Genomic DNA, 26602 nt, shown 5'->3' with positions numbered 1-26602 from the left:
TCTCCCTCTCCCTTCGTCTGTCTGAAATCAATAAAAACATATTAAAAAATATGCGCGTGATTTCTGTTCTACCAAGACCTAAAAGGCAACTGTACCAGCTTAAAAATGAGCACACCTGACGGAGCGATATGTTCTGTGTCGTAGGCCAGGTAGAGTCACAGTCACGAATGGTCAGGATAATTTACAGCAAAGTGTCTCTGTAAACATGATGTCCACTAAGACACACTAGTTGTTTCTTGTGTTTTCTTTTAGGGATTTTCCCTTTGTGTTAAGGTGAGTAATTTCAGGGGGAAAAGATGTTTAGAAAATTTTGACAATCCTTTAGAAAAGAACACAAACTGGTAAGATTTTGGTATTTTACGTGATCCAATTATTTATAATATGTGAAAAAGATGAAGACACTCAAGAAAAGCTTACTCGTTTGCAAATGAGTGCATACAGGGACATGCCACAGATACTATATGCACATGTGCACCAACACACAGAGCTGAGACTATACTTACCATGTGGAAGTTTAAATTAGTGTATGAAGTAGAGTATCCATCACATACAGTTCTATTTGGCATACGCAGGGCACAGATGACTGGTCAGGGTATGTATTTCTGGGTGTTACGATACATGTGTTCCTCTAATTACGTTCTATTAATAAAATACTTACTGACAACAAAATCCCTGAAACACTGCACTGACAGTGCTGGAGAGAGTTAGGCTTTTAATATAGGTACTCATGCCTCCAGGCCTCAAAAACAAAACAAAACAAAACAAAAAGACAGACACACACACACTCATTAGTCATTAAAGGGAAATCTAAGATTTTCAGGAATTCCATTATACAGCCCAAGGATCTGTGAACTCTTGTTTTCAAGGATAAAGGACCTATACATGTGATCTCAATGTGGAAAGGTCTGCCCACTGATTCCGCCTCGGTAACAACGGACTCAACCCACAGAAGTGCCTGAAAATGCACTCCTATCAGAATCCCAGGGCCACAGTCTGGCCAGTCCACGCGCACAGCTCCCCCTCCCCTGCCACACCCGGTGTCTCCAGGAGCATCCCAATGGGATGCGACCTCTACCTGCTTAAGGCCCGAGAACATGAAGGCGTCACTGGGCTCCACGGAGATCTCCAGGTCCTGAACCAGGCTGGTCTTATTCTGCAGGTGATACCGGACGGGCAGCGATTCTCTGACCCGGCCGAACGACGGCAGGTCTGCAGGGAGGACACGAGCCTCTTGGTTAGAAAACAGCTCACCACCTGTGGGTCCTTCTTGCAAATGAATCTCATTCTACAAGACACGGGCTTATTTAAACCAATAATACTCTTGCTAAATAAAATTTCCTGATTGAAAAAGGCCGCGGGACTATGAAAAAACAGGCGAAGATGACTCAAAATCTCCTTTGAAAGTGACTGACTTAGAAAGGGTGTTGGCTGTCAGGAGCTACATTATATTTTGGGAATAATTTTAAAATCTAACATGGTTCAAAAAGGGATGGCGGACATCCCGTGCCACGGACGGGAGCACGTGTCATGGACTATGAAGTATTCCTGCCCCAAACTTGAACCTGAATCTGACCACGCCTACAGATCCAACTACCAGTTATAGGACACAGAAACACTTAGCAGTAATGCAGTGCAATCAGCAAAATCCAGCCTGCAGCAAGCTCCACAGGACAAATGACTCGGTCCCTCAGTAAACAAACAGCAAGGCAGAGGGGAGTGACGGTGTGGAAGGCGATGGCCCTGGACGGGAGAGGGAGTCGGCCTGCCGCCCCGTTTCACAGAGACCTCAGGCCAATAAGGAGCATTCAGAGTCGACTAGGGAAATTTCAGCACTGGAATTCGATAATATTAAGACAATTCTGCCCATTTTTAAAGTCATGATAATGGTATTCTGATTAGGTTTAGAAAAATAACCACTAATATTACAGATACACTCTGAAATATTTAGGGATGAAATGATATCTGGGTTTGCTTCAAAATGATGGGGGAGGAGGAGTGGGCAGAGGCACATGAAATGAGACTGGTCACAGCCTACTTTGGTAAATGTCAGGTGTTGTTCATAATCAAAAGCTTTTAAAAATCTTAGCAGCTGAAACACCATTCTTCTTGGGTTCCTTTGCCCGTGAGCCTGAATTCGTTACCTGCGCTCACATGCAGGGGGATGTTTTCCACGATCACGTGTGGCAGGGTGATGACGGTGCTGATGGCAGGGAGGCTGTCGCCGGCCGAGGTCCTGCAGGGAAGGGCACCTCAGTCATCTGTCACGTGCCAAGTCAATCCATCGCAACAGGGACCATGGACATGCACCGGCTGGCTAAGGGACCACGGACATGCACCGGCTGGCTAAGGGACCATGGACATTCACTGGCTGGCTAAGGGACCACGGACATGCACCGGCTGGCTAAGGGACCATGGACATGCACCGGCTGGCTAAGGGACCATGGACATTCACTGGCTGGCTAAGGGACCACGGACGTGCACCGGCTGGCTAAGGGACCACGGACATGCACCGGCTGGCTAAGGGACCATGGACATGCACCGGCTGGCTAAGGGACCACGGACATGCACCGGCTGGCTAAGGGACCATGGACACGCACCGGCTGGCTAAGGGACCATGGACATGTACCGGCTGGCTAAGGGACCATGGACATGCACCGGCTGGCTAAGGGACCATGGACACGCACCGGCTGGCTAAGGGACCATGAACATGCACCGGCTGGCTAAGGGACCACGGACATGCACCGGCTGGCTAAGGGACCATGGACATGCACCGGCTGGCTAAGGGACCATGGACATTCACCGGCTGGCTAAGGGACCATGGACATTCACTGGCTGGCTAAGGGACCATGGACATGCACCGGCTGGCTAAGGGACCACGGACATGCACCGGCTGGCTAAGGGACCATGGACATTCACTGGCTGGCTAAGGGACCATGGACATTCACTGGCTGGCTAAGGGACCATGGACATTCACTGGCTGGCTAAGGGACCATGGACATGCACCGGCTGGCTAAGAGACCACGGACATGCACTGGCTGGCTAAGGGACCACGGACATGCACCGGCTGGCTAAGGGACCATGGACATGCACCGGCTGGCTAAGGTTTATTCCTGACGTGCAGAAATCCAATTATCTTGTATGCTGACGTTAAACCCAGCCACCTCGCTGGGACTCATAATTCTAACAATGTGTTGATTCCCCTGGGTATTCTACGTAGGCAATCCTGCTAACTGCAAATAAGGGCAGCTTCTCCTAAAGTGTTAATGGTCCAAGCATCAAAAGTAGTTTGGGAAGACTCCCTCAGCATGTAGGTCACAGATTGTGACGGGACACCGACGGAAGTGCAGTGGCCCTTTCTCATCTTCGTGGGTGTGACCACGGGCAGTGGCTTCCCCTCCTCCCGGGACTGACAGAGCTCCCAACTATTACAGGACGACGACGAGCAACTAAGGCATGAGAACAGCACCGAGGGCGAGAGAAACAGCGCTGACTCTCTTACCTCTTCCAGCAGATGACGTAATGCCCCGTTGCCACTCCCCCTTCCACATTCCCCACCGCCGGGCACCGCAGACAGAAGCACTCGCTCGCGCTCTCTCCGGTCTGCAAGACAACTACAAGCAAGAGCCTCTCAGTCCCTGCGCAGGGCTCATGCGTGCGGAGCGGCCCACCGGGAAACGGCGAGAAGAACCCTGCTTATGCGTTCCTTAGAGACTCGGGCACTGCGGCTCACGGCGTCCTCATGTCCCCATGCCGGGTCTTTTCCAATCCGGCAATAAAAGCAGGCGAGCAGCTGCCTGTCTGGGACACGTTCCCCTGGGGACTAGTGAGGGGGAGGAGTCTGGAGTCAGAATAACACCCTCTGGTGATGGTTTTTATTTCTCCAAATTACTTCATGTCTCCAAAGGAAACATTTCCCAATAGGAAATAAACAAGAACAAAAACGGGTAATTTTGGTTATTCCTTAAAGTAGTAAAACGGCATTCCGGAAGACTCTGGACTGTCTCTGAAAAGGCACACAGTGTTGAGATCACCAAAATGGGATACATCCGACAGTGACTCACTACTGCCCAACGTGGCTACTTACCTCGCGTGAAAAGATGCGCTTCACTCACCAATTTATAGCAAACCTCCTGATAACTAGATAAACGTTCATCTAAACCCTTGGTCGGCAAACTGTGGCTCGCGAGCCACATGCGGCTCTTTGGCCCCTTGAGTGTGGCTCTTCCACAAAATACCACAGCCTGAGCGAGTCCATTTTGAAGAAGTGGTGTTAGAAGAAGTTTAAGTTTAAAAAATCTGGCTCTCAAAAGAAATTTCAATCGTTGTACTGTTGATATTTGGCTCTGCTGACTAATGAGTTTGCCGACCACTGATCTAAACCAAGCCCTGCCTACCCTCCGGCACATCGTGGCCTGCAATGTCACTCCTGTCAATGCCAGCTTGCAACAGTGCCCATCTAATGCCAACTTCAGCAAATCTAGGAGCAACACCCGAGAATGACGGCCAAGTCCCTAAACATCAGTAACTGTTTTCATGGGTTTCCCACGCAGAAGGCTGTAATGAATTGATGGTTATGATTGTGGGTAGATACCAGAAACGAGAAGGAAAAAAGCTGGGTCAATCTTTACTTGAATTAACTCCTTTTAATTAATTTTTAAGGACTAGGATATGATAATGTACCCATTAGTAGAACTCACATCAATTCAACCCTCTTAGAATCGCTTTTAAAAAACCTGAGGTGTTCATATTAATTCGTTCATATTAATTCCCCCAACGTCCTCCCTAATTCTAAGAAGTTATAACCAAAATGATCACAGACTTCCTTAACCATTAAGGTCAAATTTATGGCGAGGAAAGTTGTGGTTTGTAATGTGTCAAACGCAAACTGGACAGTGCACCAGTGCTGTGTTCCCGGGGGCGGCATGATGAATCATGTCCCCCCCCCGCCCCCCCACAGGTATCACACTCTCACTCCCAGAACCTTGCCTGTGACCGCCCAGGGCGAAAAGGGCCTCCCAGAGGGGATTAAGGGTCCTGAAGTGGGGAGGCCATCCTGGATGAGCCAGGTGGGCCCAATGCAACCACAGGGCTAAAGAGAGAGGGAGGCACCGAGGAGTCCGAGAGGGGTAGGACAGTGGACGCAGAGGGCACAGAAATGTTTCTGAAGACGGGACACGCTGGCTTTGAAGAAGGAGGGAGGAGGCACGAACCTAGGAACCCAAGTGGCCCCAGACTCAGAGAAAGGCCAAGGGAAGGGTCTCCCTGGAGCCTAAAGACACGCAGTCCTTGGTTTCTGACAAGATAATAAACCTGGTGTTGTTATCTTAAAATAGGCATTCCTCATTGATGGCACAAACGCTGACAGACTATTACAGCCGTGGGCAAACTACGGCCCGCGGGCCGGATCCGGCTGTTCTATCTGGTTCTCTTGCTCTCCCCTCCGCTCCTTTACTTTGCATTTATATTAGTTCACACAAACACTCCATCCATGCTTTTGTTCCGGCCCTCCGGTCCAGTTTAAGAACCCATTGTAGCCCTCGAGTCAAAAAGTTTGCCCACCCCTGGAATATTAGGATGCAGCAAGAATGGGCTGAGAAGCGGGTGCAGGAGGTGTGCAGAAGGGAGAATGGCCACTCTAAGTGAGACGACATAGAGCGACACCTCAGGCTCCAGACAGAAACAGGAGTTCAGCCCCTACGGCCCCTCATCGATGCTGTAACAAAACAACCATGAATGAAACCTGCTATTCAAGGACCTGCTGTCACCTCTTCAAGTACCTTTTTTAACAAGTAACTTCCTTATCGTAGCAAAACCCTGATTTTTAAAAAAATGTAACTGAAATTGTACGTGATGCTGATTCCACCTGAATTCCACCTGTTTTTGTGAGCATAAGTCTCCCGTTCCTTTCCTTACCAAAAGCTAACTCTTACATGGCCAGCCTACACACATGTGTGCACACACAGGCGGGCACAGGTGCACACGCATGTGCATGCACACAGGCACACACCTAACTCTTCTGCTAATTAAGTGCAGGATCCGTAGCCTCACCTTTGTCCACCTGGGACTCCAGCTGGTCCGCAGACGCCATGGTGGGCGCGAGCTGGAGCTCGCTGGAGACGATGGTGAGGGCCCAGGGGGAGGCGCTCAGCAGGTCCGTCATCAGCAGGAAGGGGATGTCAGCATAGACTCTCTCCAGGTGCTCAAACTGTCACGAATGAAGACCAGATAAGTCCATTTTATTTTTTCTGTTCATGTCTATAACCTAAACGATTTCCAATCTGCTTCTTAGGGACATACCTTTGTAGAAACAAATTTAACGGCTACATCGAATGGAAAGACGGTTTCTATCGTTACGGTTTCATCCTGCAGGAAAATGTAAAAGGCACACGCAATGGTTTTCTAAATCGTAAGCGTATGTAAAGTTTTCAAAACAGAAGGCATACCAAACAGTCTAAATAAACAGTCCCAACGTATATAGCAAGAAACGGATTTCCCCTTAGATACTTGTAAAAATCCAGGTAGAGAGACCAGGCTCTTTTCCTAACAAATTAACCCGCGTATTATCATCACACTGCGAAGCGCACTGTTTATCTCAGGCCCTGGTTGGGGGAGGCAGGGCAGGCTCTGTCGCCATCCTACCGAAGGAGCCAGAGGTCGGGAAGACACGGACCGGCTCAGGCCAGAGCCCGCGGTGCCAAGCACAGACTCTGGGTCTTCTTTTGTCACCTTGACTCAAGATGAGTGAAATGGCAAGAATGATGGTGACACAAGGTGAGGCAGTGCTTTAATCACCACACGTGTGTGATGCGATGCTCAGAACTCAAGGAAACACATCCGCCATTACCGCCACGTGACGATGAGACGGGCACATGGCTGCTAAGTGACCACGGCAGAAACGGAACCAGATCGGACCCTGGAGCCTGACTTGAACCACGTGCTCCAGCTCCTCCCAGGCGTTGCACAGAACTGTAACATTCCGATTTTACCGATAAGGAAACTGAGGCCAGAAGAAGGGACACGGCTCGCCCGATCTCCCGAGCTAGGAAGCAATGCTGAGACAGCACCCTTACCGGCTAACTCACCATTCAGGGCGCATCTGGTTACATCCAGCTAGGCCAGGAATGCCCAACAGTGTGCCGCAAGCATTTTTTAAAACGTGCAATACCTGACTATTTAGTCAGGGGCACTGACCTATTTCCCTCAGATTGAAAAATTAAAAAATGACAACAGCCAAACAACAACAGCTGTCTAGTGTGAATGAATCAAAATTATATTTTTGTCAGATAGGCAAAAATACACTTTTTGGTGTGTCACAGAATTTCAGCAATTAGTTTCTGTGTGCCACGAGATGGAAAAGGTTGAAAATCGCTGAGCTGGGTGAAATTTTTTTTTTTCTTTTGTTAATCCTCACCCAAGGACATTTTTCCACTGATTTTTAGAGAGAGTGGAAGGGAGGGGGAGAGACGGAGAGAGAGAAACATCAATGTGAGAGAGACACATCGATTGGTTGCCTCCCACACGAGCCCTGACCAGGGACTGGGATCGAACCTGCAACCAAGGTACGTGCCTTTGACCGCAATTGAAGCCGGGACCCCCAGCCCAGTCAGCGTGGCTCTGGTTGAGCATCGCCCTATGAACCAGGTCATGGTTCAATTCCCAATCAGGGCACATGCCTGGTTGCAGGCTCAGTCCCCAGTGGGGGTTGTGCAGGAGGCAGCCGATCAATGATTCTCTCTCATCATGGATGTTTCTACCCCTCGCTCCCACTGCCTTCCTCTCCGAATCAACTTTTAAAAAAGATAGGCCAACGCTCTAACCACTGAGCGAACCAGCCAGGGCTGGATGAAACTTTTAACAGTATATTCCATGCCTCCTCCCTCCCACTTGGGAAATACTCCTGATTTTCTTGGGATGGTTTTGCTTCCCAGTAACTTATAAAGAGCCCACTGCCGACTCGGCAGTGACCGAATGACAAATCCCCAGGTAACTAGGCCAAGTCCCCTGCTGGGCTGAGACCCCGATTTCTAGAAAATGCTGAGACAACCGGGCCGCCAGGAGTAAGATACTAAATACCATCGTTTTCCACTAATAGACATAAGCATTACATAAAGCCTGGTTAAATCTATAGAAAAACATGCCCCCCCCATCTCTATAAACAGAAAGCAGACCACGAAGAATTCCATCCGAGTCGAGAGCAGCTGCCTCTTGTCACTCTCCTCGGTGTGCACTTACTGAACCAACTTGCATAAGAGCCTATTTTCATAGAAAAATATCTCAGAAAGGGAAACCTTTCTCCAAAACCTCCTACATACGAGCCAACTCACCGATTTTATCTAGTGTGTGACTTTGTACAAAGCAGACAGGTGTAAACTCTCAAGATCTGTGTGCATGAGTGCTCAAACCTTTTGATTCTCTATGTGAAAAGCCATGCCGGCCAATTTCCTAACGTTTGAGCAATGAATGCCTTGTTGTACTGTTTATGATCAACTTAAGTGAGAAAAAAAAATCAACCAATGTTAATGAAAATCTGAAATAGACTATGAGCACCTGCTTTTTGACAAGTAAACTAAAACAATATGGCGCCTCCTGAAGGAGCCCCGACAAACCCTACCTTGTGACACTTGCAGACGATTTCTTTGTCTTCAATAGTTGTAGTGATCAGGTAAGAAACATACACGAGAAACATTCTGGAACCCACTGTGCCACAGCGGATGTATAATGTTTTTTCCAGCTGTAACAAAATAAAAGTATTTTCATTTAATTACTATTACAGATTTCCACCTGATATGTTAAGGGTGTCCCCCAAAATGTAGACACACATTCTCAATAATTATAAAGGCAGTGTTTAAAATACATTTTCAAAATTGAGCTATCAGCTGTTAAAGTGCGCATACATTTTTGGGGGACACCCTGTATATTCGGGGATAATGTCCCCACCTTTTACATTTACCGTAGCAACTGGTTAAATGCCTGACCACTTTCCACAGGCTGTTCCTGCGGTGTCAGAGTGGGACCTTACTGCTCCCTCTTTTTATCACCATGCCCAGCTCCTCAAGAAATCTGTGTGTTTGGTTTGGAATCAAAAGTTGACTGAAGCCGAAACCAGTGTGGCTCAGTGGATAGAGCATCGGCCTGCGGACTGAAGGGTTCCGGGTTCGATTCCGGTCAAGGGCATGTACCTTGGTGGCGGGCACATCCCCAGTAGGAGGTGTGCAGGAGGCAGCTGATCGATGTTTCTCTCTCATCGATGTTTCTAACTCTCTATCCCTCTCCCTTCCTCTCTGTAAAAAATCAATAATATATATTAAAAAAAAAAAAAGGTGATTGAAAAGTTATTTCACTAAGTTACACCCACAGTGTTATTTAATATTATTTAGTTATTTTATCAGGCAACTAAGTCTCCGTATCAGGGTCATTTGTTCTAAAATCTCTTGTACAAAAACTGAAGACATTTACACATTTAAGTGTGTAAACTGGCATAAACATGCATACGTTAAGTCACGTTTCTCGTCTCAGGAAATGCGATGAAATGCTCTAAGCCTCATTCCCTTTAAGCTACAAGCTAGCAGCCTTTCTCCCTGGCACTGCCCACCTAGTTACCTGCTCCCCGGGACGCAGGTCCTCCACGGGAATGTCGGTGAGCAAGGCCGGGCAGGACTCATCACACAGCTCCGTGCCGTGAAGCGTCACCTGCGTTTTCTGCGTTAGATTGGCATCTTGGCCTAAAAGGGTTAACACTGTTTTAGAATCCGGAGATTTCTAAGCTTACCCTAACAGTCTACACTGCACAAAGTGCACTACGTCAGGACCACATTCTAAACAGACTGCCTGGAGCCCACACCACGGGGTTTATGTGCATTAATTCTGAAACTGAAAAGGCATGTTTACCGGGTTTCAAACCAGCAGTGAGCTTCACGTCGCGGATCTGGGTCTTCTCGTGGGACTGAACAGTCACAGCCAAACAGTACATCTCGTTGGTCAGGGCAGGCGGGTCATGCCGCAGGTGCACCGAAATGTTGGGAACTCTGGAAATGATCCTTTGGGGAAAACCGCAGCTAAGGACCTGGTTGCTTTTGAAACAAACGAGTCTCACAGAGACTTTACACGAAAGGATCCCGCCTGGCAAGCCCGACTTACATGGTGCTGGCCTGGACGAGGACGCTGTCCCAGTGCACCTCGCTGTCCGGGAGCTTGGGCCGTCGTTTGAAAGAGCGCGAGGCCTGGAGGGCTTCCTGGGTGGAAGCGGCATCTCCTCCTCCGCCCTGCCAGTTTAAAACCACGCACCTTCCCGTCTCGTGGCCCAGCACCAGGTCCACGGAGGTGATCTAAAAGGAGGAGGTGTGTCAGCAAGGCCAGCTCATTCTTGTGTGTCGCCAACCCCTCTCCACAAATTCCATCGGAGATGCTGGTCTGTGGGGTGCATGCAGAAACCCGGGGTGCGAGAGAAGTCAGACTCGGCTCCCCTGGCCGGGCGGCTCAGCTGGCTGGAGCGTCGTCCCGTACACCAGGAGGGGCACACACCTAGGTTGCAGGTTTGATCCCCAGTGGTCCAGCTGCAACCAAACTGATGGATGTTTCTCTCTCTCCCACCCTCTCTCCCCCTTCCTCTCAGGAAAATCAATTAAAAAGGAAACAACAGAGAAACCTGCTGTTAGTCTTACCCCGCCATTGATGAGCTGGGACACGGGCTAGCACTAGGTTTAAAAATCTTGGCCTTTAAACAGAGAATAACTTGACTTTTTGGCTAAGACACTGACTGCTATGGTTTTAGCACCTGGCATAGTGCCTGACATAACCGGTGCTCAGTCAGTGGTCGCTGAGTGAAATAAACAAATGTTTTTGATAACCACCAATATATTCACAACCTAATTCCACACATTTTTCCTGAAGACATCTCTGGGATTAGCCATGAAATTCTTTACTAATTGAACAAATGCTCCTTTCAACGAAATCCACCAACAATGTACTCAAAATAATATTACTAATTATGATTTACGTCTAGTAGGCTTCCTTAGGTACCTTGTAAAAATATGTAATTAGGGATTTAGTCAAAATCATGAAGATTTCTTTTAAATGAATTCACAAAATCTCTGGATATCGGATAATAATAAATTCAAAAGACACACAGAAATTGTTATGGGAGTATTGGCAGTACAGTCTAAAGCTTCCACCTGGGGAAGGGTCCCAAGTTGACATGAGCCGACCATTCTCAATCAAGCCGTGGGAAGCATGCACTTAATGAGTGCTTCCTGAATACCAATAACTGTTCCAAGCAATGTACGTCAGCTACCTCATTTTATGCCCACGAAACACTAAGAAGTAGGTACTATTATTACACCCCTTTTACAGGTGAATAAACTGAGACTCAAAGAAGTCAAGGAACTGCCCAGGGCCACAAGCTAATAAGCTGGAGAGTTGAAATGTAAACCCACCTAGTTTGGCTTCAGAGTTTATGCTCAATAAAACATTACTTTCATTGTATATGCCTGAAAGGCATTTTAATTATCTATATTAAATGAATCCTTTAAGAGATATATATATGTGTATATATATATATATATTTATATTCATATATATATATATATATATCTTCCTTTTTATCTTTAAAATATGCAATCAGCAATGTTTAAACATCAAAATGACTGAATTGTCACATTATACAAAATACAATTGCTATATTATATATGTTTTGTTTATAATTCCTTAAGGGATTATGTCACCATTAAAAGATAAGGGTGGTCTTATGTACTAACAGGAAATGACGTCTAACATACACTATGAAGTAGAAAAGCCAACCATTGAATACTACGCAGTGTATTCTCAGTGAAAGAAAACCCCCAAACATTATGAATGGTTTCCCTTGGCAAGTCCAAGCGGCAGACTTCCTTACTTACTTAATAAACATCTATATCGCTTGAATGTTCTCTGGCACACACATAAATCTCTCTTAAATAAATTGCATAACTAACCTCAATTTTCTTTCCCACATCTTCCGTTTTTGCAACAAATTTAAATACGAACTTCCTCGTTTTACCAGGCACTAAGCACATCTTCCCCTGAGTCAAGTTTTCTAAAACTTCGCTTGCTCTGGATGCTTCCTGGATCACACAGAACTGGTTGTATTCCTGAAAAAGAGGTCAGCGAGAGCCACCGTTCATACACACCAAACGTCACGCTGTGCTCACGCTACACACGGAGTGAGCTGGCGCTTGCTTGCTAAGGCTGCCTCCGCTGCACGGAAGCATGACGCAGGGCTACCAGCGAAGGGAAGTCTTAATGCGAAGCAGGCGCCTATCCCCGCGCTGAGACGCAGGCGGCAGCGTCGGTGCTGGGCTTTCTCTCCCCTCCTCTCCGTGCGCTGACTGCGCTGCAGTCTCCCGCCTCCCTACTCGGCCCCTCTGCTATTTCCCACCGAGGCTTCCAATCCTGTCCTGTTCCCCTCACCAGAAGCTCACATCCACACTGCCGAGGGGGTAGCGCCACACGATCCAGATTCAGCACGTCCAGCTGCACGCCCACCTTGCTTTGCACAGCGGCTCCTCTTCCAGACGCGCCAACACAGACCCGCCCCGTATAAACCCGGCACACATCACTCCCGCCCAGTCCTCAGATACCGAGAGCGCCCCAGGAGCTGCCCGCACCCCAGCAGGTGGAGCATCTTCTCCGAAAACTCCTACAGATGATGCTGCTACTTTCCCTCATTTTCATTTCCAGTCCACGCTTATGAAATCTAAGAACGAGCCACTACGTTTCCTGTGATTTGTATCTTGAAATTTCAAATAACACGTGTTCAGAATATAATCTAACTCTAAAACTAATTGCTTTACATTTTAATATTTTTATTAGTTTTTCATTACAGAAATAGTCTATGTTTGTTGTTTAATAAAGGAAAGAAATGGGATAGTAAAATACGAGTCTCTATACTGACCCTAATTCCGGATTCAGAATATTTCCTGGTGAGCAAAAAAGTTCCCTGTCCTGTGGGCTCACGTTCTAGAAAGGAAAACAGGGCCTGACCGAACAATCCCCCACAGTGAAGCCACGGCTGTGACAAGCCCTGGGCCGGGCTGTGGAGCCTGGCGAGCTCAGGTCACACGGTCAGGGAGGTGTCTCTGAGGGAGTGAGGCTTTAGGGCTACAGCCCCAGGACCTGAGCAGATACAGAGAGCAGGGAAGCCAGGCCAGCAGGTGAAGCAGCATGTGCAAATGCCCCGCCCCGAGAGTGCACCGTCCCCCACACAGCTGAAGCCTGTAACCATGGAAACAGGACTCACAAAAACAGAGCAGAACGGTGGTTACCAAGGGGTGGGGAATGGGGAGATGCTGAACAAAGGCACTAACTTGGGGCAGATGTAATACTTTCAACAAAAAAAAAAGCACTATTTCCCACTTATTGACGGATTAGTCCTGGGGGCAGGGGGGGCTCATGCATAGTATGGTGACGATACTGAACAACACTGTATGCATCACGGAGAGTGAGAGCGCAGGTCCTCAGTGTGCTCACCACACACACACACACGCACGCACGCACATACACACGGTAACTACTACGTGAGGTGATGGATGTGTGAGCTAACCTTACTGTGGTCATCATTTTGTAATACGTGTGGGTACCAAAGCATCGTGTTGCACACTTTAAAGTTACACAGTTTATGTCCTATCTCAATAAGGCTGCAAAAATTAATTAATCAGAAAGTAAATAAAATGTTGTGGCTCTTTTTACAAAGGCCCTGCCCTTTACTCATCCTATCCCACTCTTTGTCCTCTATCTACACTCAGGAACGCAGACTTACTGAAATGTCTTGTATCCCTCACCTCCCACCTCTAGCAAACTATCCAGTTCCTCACAGCTTGAAAGGTCAGGTGCGCCGGGGAGGTGGGGGGGGGGGGGTGGCCTCTGCACCAGCCTTCATAAAAGCAGCCTCCGGTTGGTATCCATAACATCTCTTTCCCTCTGTTTTGTTACTGGAATAACATTTCTTAAAGCTTTTGCTTTAAAATTCTCAAACTTTTCAGGTTCACCGTGATATCAAGAATACTGTAACACTCAATAAGTGCTTGCTGGTTAAAGGCACCATACACTTTCTGGGTGACCAGAGGTAATGATCAACCAAGTGAGCTTATAACTGAAAGTTAGATCGCAGCACTTGACTAGACTCGATCACGCTAGAAAGCGCTCACCATGGGAAATACAGCGTGGTGCCCCTTCTGCAGGGCAAAGCTGCTGACACGCCTCGACTGCTCAAGAAGGTGACAGTGTGAGCTCGGGGACGGACGTGGAAGAGCACCGACTACACATTTACTCTTCGTTTACCTCTGTCCCACCTCAGCTTCTTTAACATCAGCACACAGTAGCTTAATAATGAAAAACTGGTATCCGTGCTATATGCAGAGCAAGTGATTGAGAAAATTATATTCATTCTGAAGGTGTCTTATTTGGAATTCAAGTTACATATTACAAAAATGTATAGACCAAAGTTCTTAGATGTCATAAGCATGGAGTGAAAAACAAAAATTAATAGTAGGAAAAATGCTAAATTTGAATTACGTTGAGAACAACTATGCACATGGTTTAATTTCCTACAAAATCATTAAGACCTAAAGCTTACTAAGCTCACTTTCTCTAACTTAACGGAAGCTGCAGTAAGATTGACATGCGGTGAGCACCGTTACCTGGTTATTAAAGCTGACGCAGAGCTTAGAGAACCTGATGGGATGCGGACAGTCAGCCTTCAGATAAATATCAAACTGCACAGGAACGTCGACGTGGAAACTGGGGGCGTGGAACTTGGCTTTGCACTGCACTGGAAAGAAACAGAGGGGCCGAGTCGCACACCAGCACACCTGGCCTCACCATCCGCCTCTGCGGCAAGGACCACCCACAATGCACGCCCTCACCGGCCGCTACACGGGAGGTGCGTCGATGCACACAAAGGGAACTCATTTTTAAAAACAAACCAAACTTAAGTATACTACAGTTCCAAAACCAGCATTAGCCAAAACCGGTTTGGCTCAGTGGATAGAGCGTTGGCCTGCGGACGGGGGGGTCCCGGGTTCGATTCCGGTCAAGGGCATGTACGTTGGTTGCGGGCACATCCCCAGTGGGAGGTGTGCAGGAGGCAGCTGATCGATGTTTCTCTCTCATCGATGTTTCTAACTCTCTATCCCTCTCCCTTCCTCTCTGTAAAAAATCAATAAAATATGTTTAAAAAAACAACAACAACAACAAAAAAAAACCAGCATTAATTTTAAAACACCGTGGCTCCTGAAATGTAACTAACAGAGCATTTTAAAGGAAAAGAACCATTTTGTTACTTTCATTTTGTTACTTTTAATTTCGTCCAAAATACCTACCCTAGACAGTAAAGCACATGTGTTTTAAATAAGACCTTTCAAATGTGTTTCAAATAACATCTGAACTACAAATGAACAAAGTAAATTTAAGACATAAACTATTTAAAATTTTGACCATCAATGGGGAAAAATAAATAAAATTAGTGTATTTATAAAATGACTATACTTTGAAAATTCTTTGATTTTTATAATTATTCTTCTGCACCTATTCGTTTTGTAGAAATAAGGATAATTTCCCTGAAACAACACCGTAGGTGCTGGCTACCCACCAAATGGCACGAAGTCCTGGACTCCGATAGTGAACACGTTGCTGCCGGCCAGGGAAACCCGGTCCGCCCACAGCTTCTGAGCCGTTTTCACAGCTGCGCTGTCACAGTCAGGCTCAGGTTCAGGACTTTCGTTCTGCACAACACAGAGTTAAACACTCACTCAGCTGGTTGGTTACAAAATGCACACGTGCCGGATTCAGATCCAAGCATACACAGCCTCGGAACTCGCGTTACATGAAGAATTCCAACCTACCATTAAAACATTTATGAGGTTCTTCTCTATCCGAGATTTCTGGTCATCTTTCAGAGTTGAAGCTGATATGAAGGAAGAGGAGAAAAAAACCAGAACTGTAAGACAGGCAAGTCCGCCCACCGCCCCCACTGAAGGCACAAAAACATTGCAGAATAAATGTCTCTGCTAAGCACGATTCCAGAAAACTGACAGACAGCTTTCTAAAGTTAACCCCAACACTTTATATATTTGCACTGAAGTCTATGGGAAAACTTATTTTACGACACGTTTTAAAGAAGCAGAAGAATTTTGTTTTTCTCAACCTACAAGTCCCTCAGCTATTTAAGCTCCACGAAAGGTATGAATGCCTTCACTTTGCAGTGACCTGCACACAGCAAAAGTACTACCGAATGTTTGACCTAATTATTCTTCCAATTTTAAGAAGCTTCAAGTTGCTGAATAACCTTACAAATTGAGAATTTAACTGGAAGAACAGCACGTTACCCCTTCCAAGGAGTTCTAGGGAGTAAGTGATGTAATCTTTCAACTGGGCCATCAGGTAGGAACACTTGAGAGCCGTCGTCAATATCGACGTGAGCAGAGTCCACCAGCCTTCGGTCCGGTAATCACACATCACGTAGTCCAGCAACCTGGAGACGATGGAGTGAAAGACAGGCTGAACAGCTTCACAGGACGAAGGAGGGGAGGGAGGGAGGGAGAGTTCTGGGAGAAAATAAAGTGCCCAAACTTCAGAAAACCTTACTGAAATAGTTTAACAAGTATTCTCACATTTAGCTCAATCTGAGGCTCCCTAAGACTTTGAAAAGGATTGTACTAGCAGATAGTACTTGAAAAAATATCTCAGAAATGGAGTTTAATAGAAGTAGAGATAAATAGGGAAATACTAAATCCTTCAGTACAAATTTCTAATTGTGCTGTAAGGTAATCATAATACTTGTAAAAATACAGTGAGGGAGGGTGGGGGGCAATGGGGGAATAAGGACACATATGTAACACCTTAATCAATAAAGAAATTAAAAATAAAATAAAATGAAAAAAATAAATAAAAATACAGTGAACATGACTCACTTCAAAGCTTTGGTGTAATCCTTTGCATAGTAATATTCCTCTCCCATCTGGACCACTACAAAGGAAGAAAGATTTGATGTACACAATTTAGTACACAAAAAGCGTTCCAACTTGATGAAACTGTAGCATGTTATGGATACATACTTAGATGACTTTTCATTCTCGGGCACTTGTACTTCTTAAACTGCGCAACGGCATTGCTCAGAAGAGTTATTATTATTTCCTGTTGGAAAGATAAAGTGTGAAACATTCTAACGAAAACTATCCCCCGTTTTACTTGAATGCTGTAAAGAATCGCTGGCCCTGGGGAAAACTCACCGAGTGAACAACATTTCTCTCCTTCAGCTGAATGGCAAGAATCCCCACCTTCTCCTTTTCAGGGTCCGAAAGGTCAAAACCTGTGTTGGGTAAGAGCCAACCCATTTCAGACAGCACGTTGAACATAACTGCTCCACATGAAGCGTGGGTGTGCACACTCCCTGAATCCGTTACTTCCATATAACGCATTTACAATTCTTAGACATTCCAGAACTTTAAAGACTGCCAGAGACAGCTTTATTAGCATGGCAACTTCTCTGTGACCTCTGTTTTAAAGAGAACGTCACTGAGCTCAGCATTCTCTGCCAAGTGGAATCAACCACCTGAAGAATAACACCAGCATCATTTTCTAGACAGAATATCCTTCCTGGAGACGGAAGTAAATGATTTCTCAACACTTGCCACGGAAATCGCTCCAATTGAATTAAGTATGCATAAAGCACACAAAAAGATGCAGAGAAATTATTTTTAAGGCGATACAAATGCTGTGTTAAAATATCAAACAAATCATTAAAGTTAAGACAACAGATGTCCAAATACTTTAACCCTATCCCATTTTTAATTTTAAATTATTCTCAGAGGTAGTAATACAAACAAAACATTCTAAAAACTGAAAATCTTTTAAAAAGTATTTTAAAAACACACATTTTCACCTCAACATAATTGCTATGCCTAAAGCAGCCAAGAGAAACGTTATGAGAGCGATCTTTGCCTTCTGAGGCTGAGAGAGGGAGGAGGGAACGTGCTTACTCAGTACTCCTTGCCGCCAGGACCGCTGTCCGTAAAAGTCGAGAGCGCCTGTTTGTGTTTCCAACGGGTCAGGACTGGGGTACGTCACCGCAGCCTGCGCATGAAAACACACCCTCAACAGGAGTCCAGGGAGCCACCACACACCAACGCTCCCCCAGTGACAGAGTAAAAGGGTTCACAAACACAAACACCAGCGCACTCAAATACCAACCCGGTACTGCTGATAATATTCCCCTATCTTCAGAGAAGAAAAGTAAATTTTAAGTGAAAATAAACTGATGCCGCTGTATGAATGTAAATGTATGCACACACATACCCACCCGGTGCTTATATTAAAGGAGCTTATGGGGAAACCGGTATTTAAATATAATCATCCAAGAGACAGGGAAAATGAAATGTCAAGTTTAAGAAACGATGCAATTAACGTGAAGTCTCAGGTTCTTAAGAGTCCTCCCTAGGGGAACCTCGGGAAGAGAGAGGAGTCCAGAGGCATCCGCTCCGGTGGTCAAAGTGAAGCTCCCGTCTGCCGTGCCTTCCAACGCCTACAGCCGTGCGCACAGAAACGAAACACTGGACTTACAGTGTGGCACGGGCTGACCTGTGGCTTCTATTTTAAAGCAGTTTTCTCTCGTCTACATCACTAGCTTATTGACCATCTAAGTCAGTTCTTCAAAGAAGAACTGCTTAATTCACAGGCGAAATGGAGTATTCAGGCTAAAACGGAAAACAATGACAATTCCTGAAATATAAAAAGCCGATTATATTCGAAGGCTTGGAAGAAAATTACCCACACCATTTAGTTTATCTTCTTTCAAGAGAAGAGGAACCAACTTCCCGAAGGGCAGAGCACACGGAGTCGGTAACTTACTTCGTGGCTGCAGAGGGTTTTGGCGAGCTGCTTCCGCTCCTGGGCGTAGTGTGCTGCCTGCTGGTAATAGAAACCAGGATTCTGAGTTTGAATAGCTGTCAACCCTAACTTAATAGCTTCATCAAATAAATCTCCAAAGGCCTGGAATCTTAAAGAAAAAAAAAAATCAAGAAATAAAAAAAGAATGAAAAAGCAAACACTTACTTTTATAATTATTCATCCTGGAACCATAAGCTCACCAGACTGGGTTAAAATAGTGCTACCGATGAACTATAGTGAATAGGACTTCCTGCCCAACTACTAATACACACTAATCAATTACAGGTAACAGATTCTGTAGCTAAGTACTCTCTTCTGAGCTGCAAGCCTTTACAATATCCTCCCAAACTAGATGCCAGCATAGTTGCCACCATCAAATACATCCGTGACTCTGGGAACAACTTCATTTTAGCAATTATTAAACGTGGGTCTCAAGTAGGAAGTTCCATGTCAGTAGAGATTGTATTTTGTTCGCTGCTATATTTTCAGTACCTAGACACATGTTAGAAACTCAATAAATATATACTAAACTAGAGGTCCGGTGCACGACATTCGTGCACCGGGGGGCGGGGGGGTGGTAGGGGGGGTTTCCCTCAGCCTGGCCTGTGCCCTCGCGCAGTCCGGGACCCCTCGGGGGATGTCCGACAGCCGGGGAGCAGGCCTAAGCCGGCAGTCGACATCCTCCGAGGGGTCCTTAATGCTGCCGCGGAGGCGGGAGAGGCTCCCACCACCGCTGCGCTCCCCACCATGAGCCCAGCTTCTGGCTGAGCGGCGCTCCCCCTGTGGGAACGCACCGACCATCAGGGTGTAGCTCCTGCATTGAGCGTCTGCCCCCTGGTGGTCACAGTGACTGGTCGTTCCGCTGTACGGTCGATTTGCATATTACCCTTTTATTATATGGGAGGATTACTAGAAACATACTTATGCAAGACCATTAAAAACCTACTTACTGACAAAAATCTTAGTTCAATTTAAATCAAAGTCCATGCCAATTCTAGCCCTCATATCACACGTATTTTTTTAAATTGTTGACAGTATTACAAATGTCTTCCATTTCCCCCATCCCAAGTATTTAAAAAAAAAGACATTCTGAGAGTACAACTGGAAACATACTGTTTAGACATCCATGCAGCATGCTCAAAGGACAACTCCGCACTTCCGATTTTTTTCTTACACAAGTCGATGTGTTTTCGGAACTGAGCAATTGCATCCAATGGGGTGTTGTGCTGAAAACACAGCCTACAGATCTGCAAAATGTAAAATCAACCCAAAAGGCATATCCATTTTTACATGAAAAGATGTAAACATTGAGACTAACTTTCAAAGACTATGGAGCTTCCTTCTCTTAAGTTCTTGGAGACAGAATCCATTTTCTCTAAGACAAGGGCTATGCTAAAACCAGAGGTTATGCCCCTTTGATAAATGAATAAAATTACTCAGTTTTATACTGAATCTATTCTATGCCTTAGAAAAAAGCCTGAAGTTACCATTTATATTAACCAGTCACTTATTTCTGGGTTGTTTCCAATCTTTTCCTACTACAGGATGCAATAAATACCCTCATATGTATGATTTGCAAGTTAGCACACATGTCAGATAAATTTCCTGAAATGGAATTGCTAAGATCAAAGGCAACATCCACTTTAAATTTGTACAGTCATTGAAAAATATTCTCTATGGAAGCTGGACAAATTTACACTTACAGAAACAATGAATTAAAGTTACCATCTGCCCTCACATTACCAACCCAGTGCCAGCCATCTTTAAAATACTGAGTGTGGGAAGATCAAAAATCAAAACAAACAGCTCTCACCTGCCTTCTGAGGGCATCTGTTTCTGCCGTACATAAACTTAAAATGCGTAAATAATGTGAATAAAAGTTTCCACTAGGGTGAATAGATACACCTTTCCTATGGCTGTGCGTTAAACCAAGGAAGCCTTACATGGTTCTAACATGTTAAACCTTTTAAAATTCAATAATATAGGCAGCTTTCTTCTCTCTCCTTCCTGCTCCCACTCAAAAACAGACAAAGGACCCCCTTAGAACTCTGACACCCATAAACTCAAAACCAAGCATTACAATTAGGCTGCTAAGCACTTGAGATAAAGGACATAAAAGAGGTGCATTATTAATCTAATACTTTTCAGAGCAAGCAGCTGATTTTGATTTTCAAATTTTAAAAAGATAATGTGATACTTTAAAACAAATTTTCTTTATATGGAATTAGAACTCTTACCTTATAGTTTATAAATCCTGCCATAGTCTTAATTTCCAGAATATTAGTTTCATGGGCTCTCAATTCATGTACAAGATTATAGGCGGTCCGATAATTCCTAAGAGAAACATGAGGAAAGGGATTAAATACGCTATAAATTAATTTTAAGAAAAGATTCCTAAGAACAAAATTATTAAAAATAACAGAGAGAATGGAGAGTCAACATTTCTTAGCACTCAACAGCTCAATAACATATACATATTAAGCTCTGATTTCCTGAAAAATGATATATGTATTAATAATGTGTGAGCCCTAACTGGTTTGGCTCAGTGAATAGAGTGTCTGCCTGCGGACTGAAGGGTCCCGGGTTCAATTCCGGTCAAGGGCACCTGCCCAGGTTGTGGGCTTGATCTTCAGTAGGGGACGTGCAGGAGGCAGCCAATCCATGATTCTCGCTCATCATTGATGTTTCTATCTCTTTCTCCCTCTCCCTTCCTCTCTGAAACCAATAAAATATATTTAATAATAATAATAACAATGTCTGAGAAGCTCCAATGACTTTTCATTAAGAATAGTACCATCACCTGCACTTTGCTCTGTCATTAACATCTGTCAATAACTGATAGAAAAAAATGTTGAAAAACTAAAGAAAAGTGGAAAATTGCCCAGAATTACATTTAAAAATTAGCATTGTTGCCCAGCCGGTATGGCTCAGTGGTTGAGTGTTGACCTATGAACCAGGACGTCACACTTTGATTCCTGATCAGGGCACATGCCTGGGTTGTGGGCTCGATCCCCAGTAAGGGGCATGCAGGAAGTAGCCAATCAATGATTCTCTCTTATCATTGATGTTTCTATCTCTATCTCCCTCTCTGAAATCAGTATTTGTTTTTAAATTAGCATTGTTAAAAAATAAGCTATTCCTTAAAAGCATCACACAAGCTTCTCAAACAAATAGAAACTGTACTAGGAAAGAAGGTATTACCAAGACTGCACAGGTCAATAGCTTTGAAACCCAAGTGTCTCTACAAGGTAAGTGGGTATCACTGGTCTCAGGAGCAGGCTGGAGAGGGGAAATGTTCTAGGGCGGCTGGCGCTGAGGGAGAGCGTGGGACACAGGAGAGCCTGGTAAAGGAGGCCTCTCCCGAACATGGACGGTCAGGAGGAAACCTCGGTCTTCTCCAAAGAAAATGCTCCGGACTGCTCCAGGTGACATTTTTCTTTCCAGAAGTGTTTTTGGACAGAATTGGAATGGAAGGTTTTTAACTAATACCCGGATTCAAAATACACTACAGTAAAGCCAGCTATAATTATCAGAATTTGTTGAGATTTAGAGAACATAATTTGGTACTTAGCACCTCAATAACACACACAAAAAGAGGTTTCTGCAATATTCCTCTGAATAATTGATGTACTAAAACTTTATTTCTCTACTAGAGGCCTGGTGTACGAAATTCGTGCACGGGGGCAGGGGTCCCCTCAGCCCAGCCTGCACCCTCTCCAATCTGGGACCCCTTGGGGGATGTCCGACTGCCGGTTTAGGCCCAATCCCCGGGATCCTAAACCGGCAGTCAGATATCCCTCTTACAATCCTAGACCGCTGGCTCCTAATCACTCACCTGTCTGCCTGCTTGGTCGCTCCTAACTGCCCCCCGCCCCCCTGCCAGCCCGATCGCCCCTCACTGCCTCTGCGTGCTGGCCTGATCGCCCCTAACTGCTTCCCTGCCGACCTGGTCGCCCCTAACTGCCCCCGCTGCTGGCCAGGTCGCCCCAAACTGCCCCCTCCCTGCCAGCCTGGTTGATCCTAACTGCCCCCCTGCTGGCCTGGTCGCCCCTTACTGCCCCCCCTGCCGGCCTGGTGGCCCCCAACTTCCCCCCCTGCTGGCCTGGTGGCCCCTAACTTCCCCCCCTGCCGGCCTGGTCGCCCCCAACTGCCCCCCCTGCCGGCCTGGTCGCCCCCAACTGTTCCCCTCTGCCGGCCTGGTCGCCTCTAACTCTGCTGGCCTGGTTGCCCCTAACTGGCCCCCCTGCCAGCCTGGTTGCCCCACACAGCCTGCTTGTTCAGTCGTTGGGTCATCTCTCACTAACCCCCCCGCCGGCCTGGTTGCCCCACACAGCCTGCTTGTTCAGTCGTTTGGTCATCCCTTACTAGCACCCCTGCTGGCCTGGTTGTAGGCAACCATCCTGTGAGGGAGTGAGGGTTAATTTGCATATTACCTCTTTATTATATAGGAGGATTTTTCTCCCTGTACACTTAGCCTGTCCTCAACTTGAGAATATACTGCTGTTTTTATCCCTTTGTTACACTGCCACTGCCAAAGCTAGAAAGAGATCATGTTTTATTAAATTGTGGCAAAGGAATAAAAGGCTTAACCTCTGCCAAGACATCCCCAACTACTCATCAAAGCTCTAAGCAGAGAATTGAATGAAAAATGATGCTACTGACAGGCATTAAAAACTAAAAAACAACTTTAATTAAAATAAAATCATGCCCTCGCAAGTGTGGCTCGACTGGAGCGCTGTCCTGTACACCTAAAAGGTTGCCGTTCGATTCCCAGTCAGGGCACAAACCCAGGTTGCAGGAGGCAACCAATCAATGTTTTCCCTCTTTCTCTGCCTTCCTCTCTATAAAATCAATTAAAACACAAATAAATAAAATCATAGCTTAACTGAATAAATGCACTATACAACTTAAATTCACAGTCTGATTTAGATAATGTTTATATGTATATTTAACTCTGGAAGAAAGCAGTTTTAACACAAGCATTTTACTGAATACACAAATAAGAAGTAGAAAGTGGGAACATTTTAATATTGTTTCTTTAGGTCATGTCATTTAATGACAGTAGACCAGAAAGCCTTATAACTCTATGAAATTTACTTACAATAACAGATTTTTTTTTAAATCTAAAAATAATATATTCCACTCATCTCTAGATAAACTAAATACTACATACCTGAATCTAAATCAACATAAACATTTTAAAATTAGTTTGATTGTAATTCAGAGGTTGCCATTAATATTGTATTATTAACATCAAGATAAGAAAAATTTAGTTTGACAACTGTTAGAAACTTACTTCAGCGCATTTTGTGTATCTTGTTTCAACTCACTGAAGAAAGCTATTTTAAACTGATGTCTAACAAATAAAAGCTGAAAAAAGAATAGAAAAAACATCATTACACATATTCTCTTAAAAATACAAAATTTTTAATAACTTTTATTGAGACACAAAAGTATAAGAAAATATTCAAAATTAAAGTTCAAAAATTATTCCAACAAATAAGTATAGTTAAGAAGACTATAAAAGTCTATCTACATTTAAGAACATTAAGGGCAAAGGAAACAAAAACGAATTAGCTCTTAAATGCTTTAAAATGTCCTGGTTGGGTTGCTCAGTGGTTAGAGCATCAGCCTGCAGACTGAAGGGTTACGGATTCGATTCTGGTAAAGGGCATGTACCTAGGTTGCAGGCTGGATACTCAGCCCCGGTCGGGGCACATTTGGGAGGCAAACAATCGATGTATCTCTCTCACATCGATGTTTCTCTCTGTCTCTCTCCCTCCGTCCCTCTCCTTTCCACTCTCTAAAAACCAATGGGGAAAATATCCTCAGGTAAGGATTAACAAAATAAATAAGTAAGTAAGTAAATAAATGCTTAAAAAAAAACTTTAAAAGTACTGAAGCCCTTTAAAAACATCAAAGTATTAAAGACATTCACTATCGCCATAAAATTAATCAGCTCTAGAATCTTCATTATTTCCTTCTTCAGGGAAAAACACGTACCTGGTGTGTTGTTTTATTCAAAAATTCTTTATGAGATTTCACTCTTCGGATTTCTGTGTAATAGTAGGTCTGTGCATGTTCATAAAAGGCATTTTCTAATCTATTAAAAAAAATAAAACAGAAAGTTGCTTCTGTGAACTGGACAATGGTCACATAATTTGTGAGATAAGGCTATATCTGCAGGCTAAGATATGATGGGACTCAGACCCTTCTTAAAAATTATCTAAATATATACATAAACATATCGAAAATAAAAACACAGGCCAGAAATAGAGACACTGTCATATAAAAGGACAAGTCAGAAAAGGCCATATGGTAGTTACCGAGAAGTACAATTTAAAATATAAAAAAGTTTTTTAAATGAAGTTGACCTAGAGGTACATATGGTGTCAATGAGGTGATGTTACATGGCAGTTCAGTATATGCTGTATGATTATATTTATTTTTATAAAAAAAGACATTTTTAGGAAGGAAACTTAAGTCGTTGCCAGTGGAATTGCTTCTCAGCCTTTTGGCGAAGATTAAGTGTAGTAAGATGTTGATAGTGATTGTCCCAGGGAACTGGAGAAAGTTAAAGAGTTGACTAAGGGAATTTTATTTTTTATCTCATATCCTCAACACCATTTGAATTTTTTCCCCGTGAACATGTTTGTTTGTTTTTAAGGTCTAAACCTCCAATTTCTCAATGCCTAATGAACTATCTACTAAAGAAAAATATTTCAAAGACCTTCATTTACCTTATAATATAACCCACAAGGTGGTCAGTGTGGGGCAGGACAAACAAAGATTTTCCTGAGAGTTCACACGCATTACATAAAGCTGCAGCCCTTTCTGAAGCCATAACATCCTCTCCTGTTGACACGGCCCACAAAGATAGAGAAAATAATTAATGCATTCTTCCCAATGAGCATTTCCCCAAACCTGAGCAATATAATCCTATCCTATCTAATAAAAGGGTAATATGCAAATTGACCATACCTCCGCTACACCCACAAGCCACGCCCACCAGCCAATCAGGAGCGAGTATGCAAATTAACCCAACCAAGATGGCTGCGGCCACGCAGAGAGCAGGAGGCTTAGGTTTTTCCGGCAATGGAGGAAGCCAAGCTTTCCACCTACCCTGGCCTGCCTTGGCCTCCGCTTAAGGCTACAAAGTTTCAATGATAGAAGATAAATAAATCCCAACAAAAATGGCGGCAGCCGCCGAAACCGGTTTGGCTCAGTGGATAGAGCGTCGGCCTGCGGACTGAAGGGTCCCGGGTTCGATTCCGGTCAAGGGCATGTACCTTGGTTGCGGGCACATCCTCAGTATGAGGTGTGCAGGAGGCGGCTGATTGATGTTTCTCTCTCATCGATGTTTCTAGCTCTCTATCCCTCTCCCTTCCTCTCTGTGAAATATCAATAAAATATATTTAAAAAAAAAAAAATGGCGGCAGCCACGAAGCTGGAGAGAGCAGGAGGCTTGAGTTGCCCCGGGCGATGGAGGAAGCCAAGTTTCCGCAGCCCTGTCCTGCCTTGGTCTCCGCTTAAGGCTACTAAGTTTCAATTATAGAATATAAATAAATCCCAACAAAAATGGCTGCGGCCACGGAGCAAGCTGGAGGCTTGGCTCTGCTCAAGGCTACAAAGTTTCAATTATAGAAGATAAATAAATCCCAGATACCAGGGCCTCCGCTTGGGT

At 44.9% G+C, this 26602-nt stretch overlaps 1 protein-coding gene across 1 annotated transcript in view; it reads right to left on the bottom strand.

Moving 5' to 3' along the window:
* The window catches only part of TRAPPC11 (trafficking protein particle complex subunit 11), a 36578-nt gene that overhangs the window by 3468 nt on the left and 6508 nt on the right, over positions 1 to 26602 (bottom strand). Inside the window, exons 5-28 of the mRNA XM_080662981.1 lie at positions 25659 to 25773; positions 24922 to 25021; positions 24215 to 24288; positions 21156 to 21252; positions 20032 to 20165; positions 18880 to 19027; positions 18012 to 18105; positions 17262 to 17341; positions 17088 to 17166; positions 16944 to 16998; positions 16359 to 16504; positions 15876 to 15937; positions 15623 to 15755; positions 14673 to 14803; positions 11970 to 12125; positions 10138 to 10325; positions 9889 to 10037; positions 9601 to 9722; positions 8612 to 8731; positions 6298 to 6363; positions 6049 to 6205; positions 3500 to 3611; positions 2142 to 2233; positions 1076 to 1209 (exon numbers count right to left, since the gene is read on the bottom strand). Coding sequence (XP_080519107.1) covers positions 1076 to 1209; positions 2142 to 2233; positions 3500 to 3611; positions 6049 to 6205; positions 6298 to 6363; positions 8612 to 8731; positions 9601 to 9722; positions 9889 to 10037; positions 10138 to 10325; positions 11970 to 12125; positions 14673 to 14803; positions 15623 to 15755; positions 15876 to 15937; positions 16359 to 16504; positions 16944 to 16998; positions 17088 to 17166; positions 17262 to 17341; positions 18012 to 18105; positions 18880 to 19027; positions 20032 to 20165; positions 21156 to 21252; positions 24215 to 24288; positions 24922 to 25021; positions 25659 to 25773 — 2744 coding nt within the window. The remainder of the gene's footprint in view (positions 1 to 1075; positions 1210 to 2141; positions 2234 to 3499; positions 3612 to 6048; positions 6206 to 6297; positions 6364 to 8611; positions 8732 to 9600; positions 9723 to 9888; positions 10038 to 10137; positions 10326 to 11969; positions 12126 to 14672; positions 14804 to 15622; positions 15756 to 15875; positions 15938 to 16358; positions 16505 to 16943; positions 16999 to 17087; positions 17167 to 17261; positions 17342 to 18011; positions 18106 to 18879; positions 19028 to 20031; positions 20166 to 21155; positions 21253 to 24214; positions 24289 to 24921; positions 25022 to 25658; positions 25774 to 26602) is intronic.

The sequence above is a fragment of the Plecotus auritus genome (genome assembly GCF_963455305.1).
Source record: "Plecotus auritus genome assembly, chromosome: 3".
Classification (NCBI taxonomy): Eukaryota; Metazoa; Chordata; class Mammalia; order Chiroptera; family Vespertilionidae; genus Plecotus; species Plecotus auritus.
This window is presented reverse-complemented; position numbering and strand designations above follow the sequence as displayed.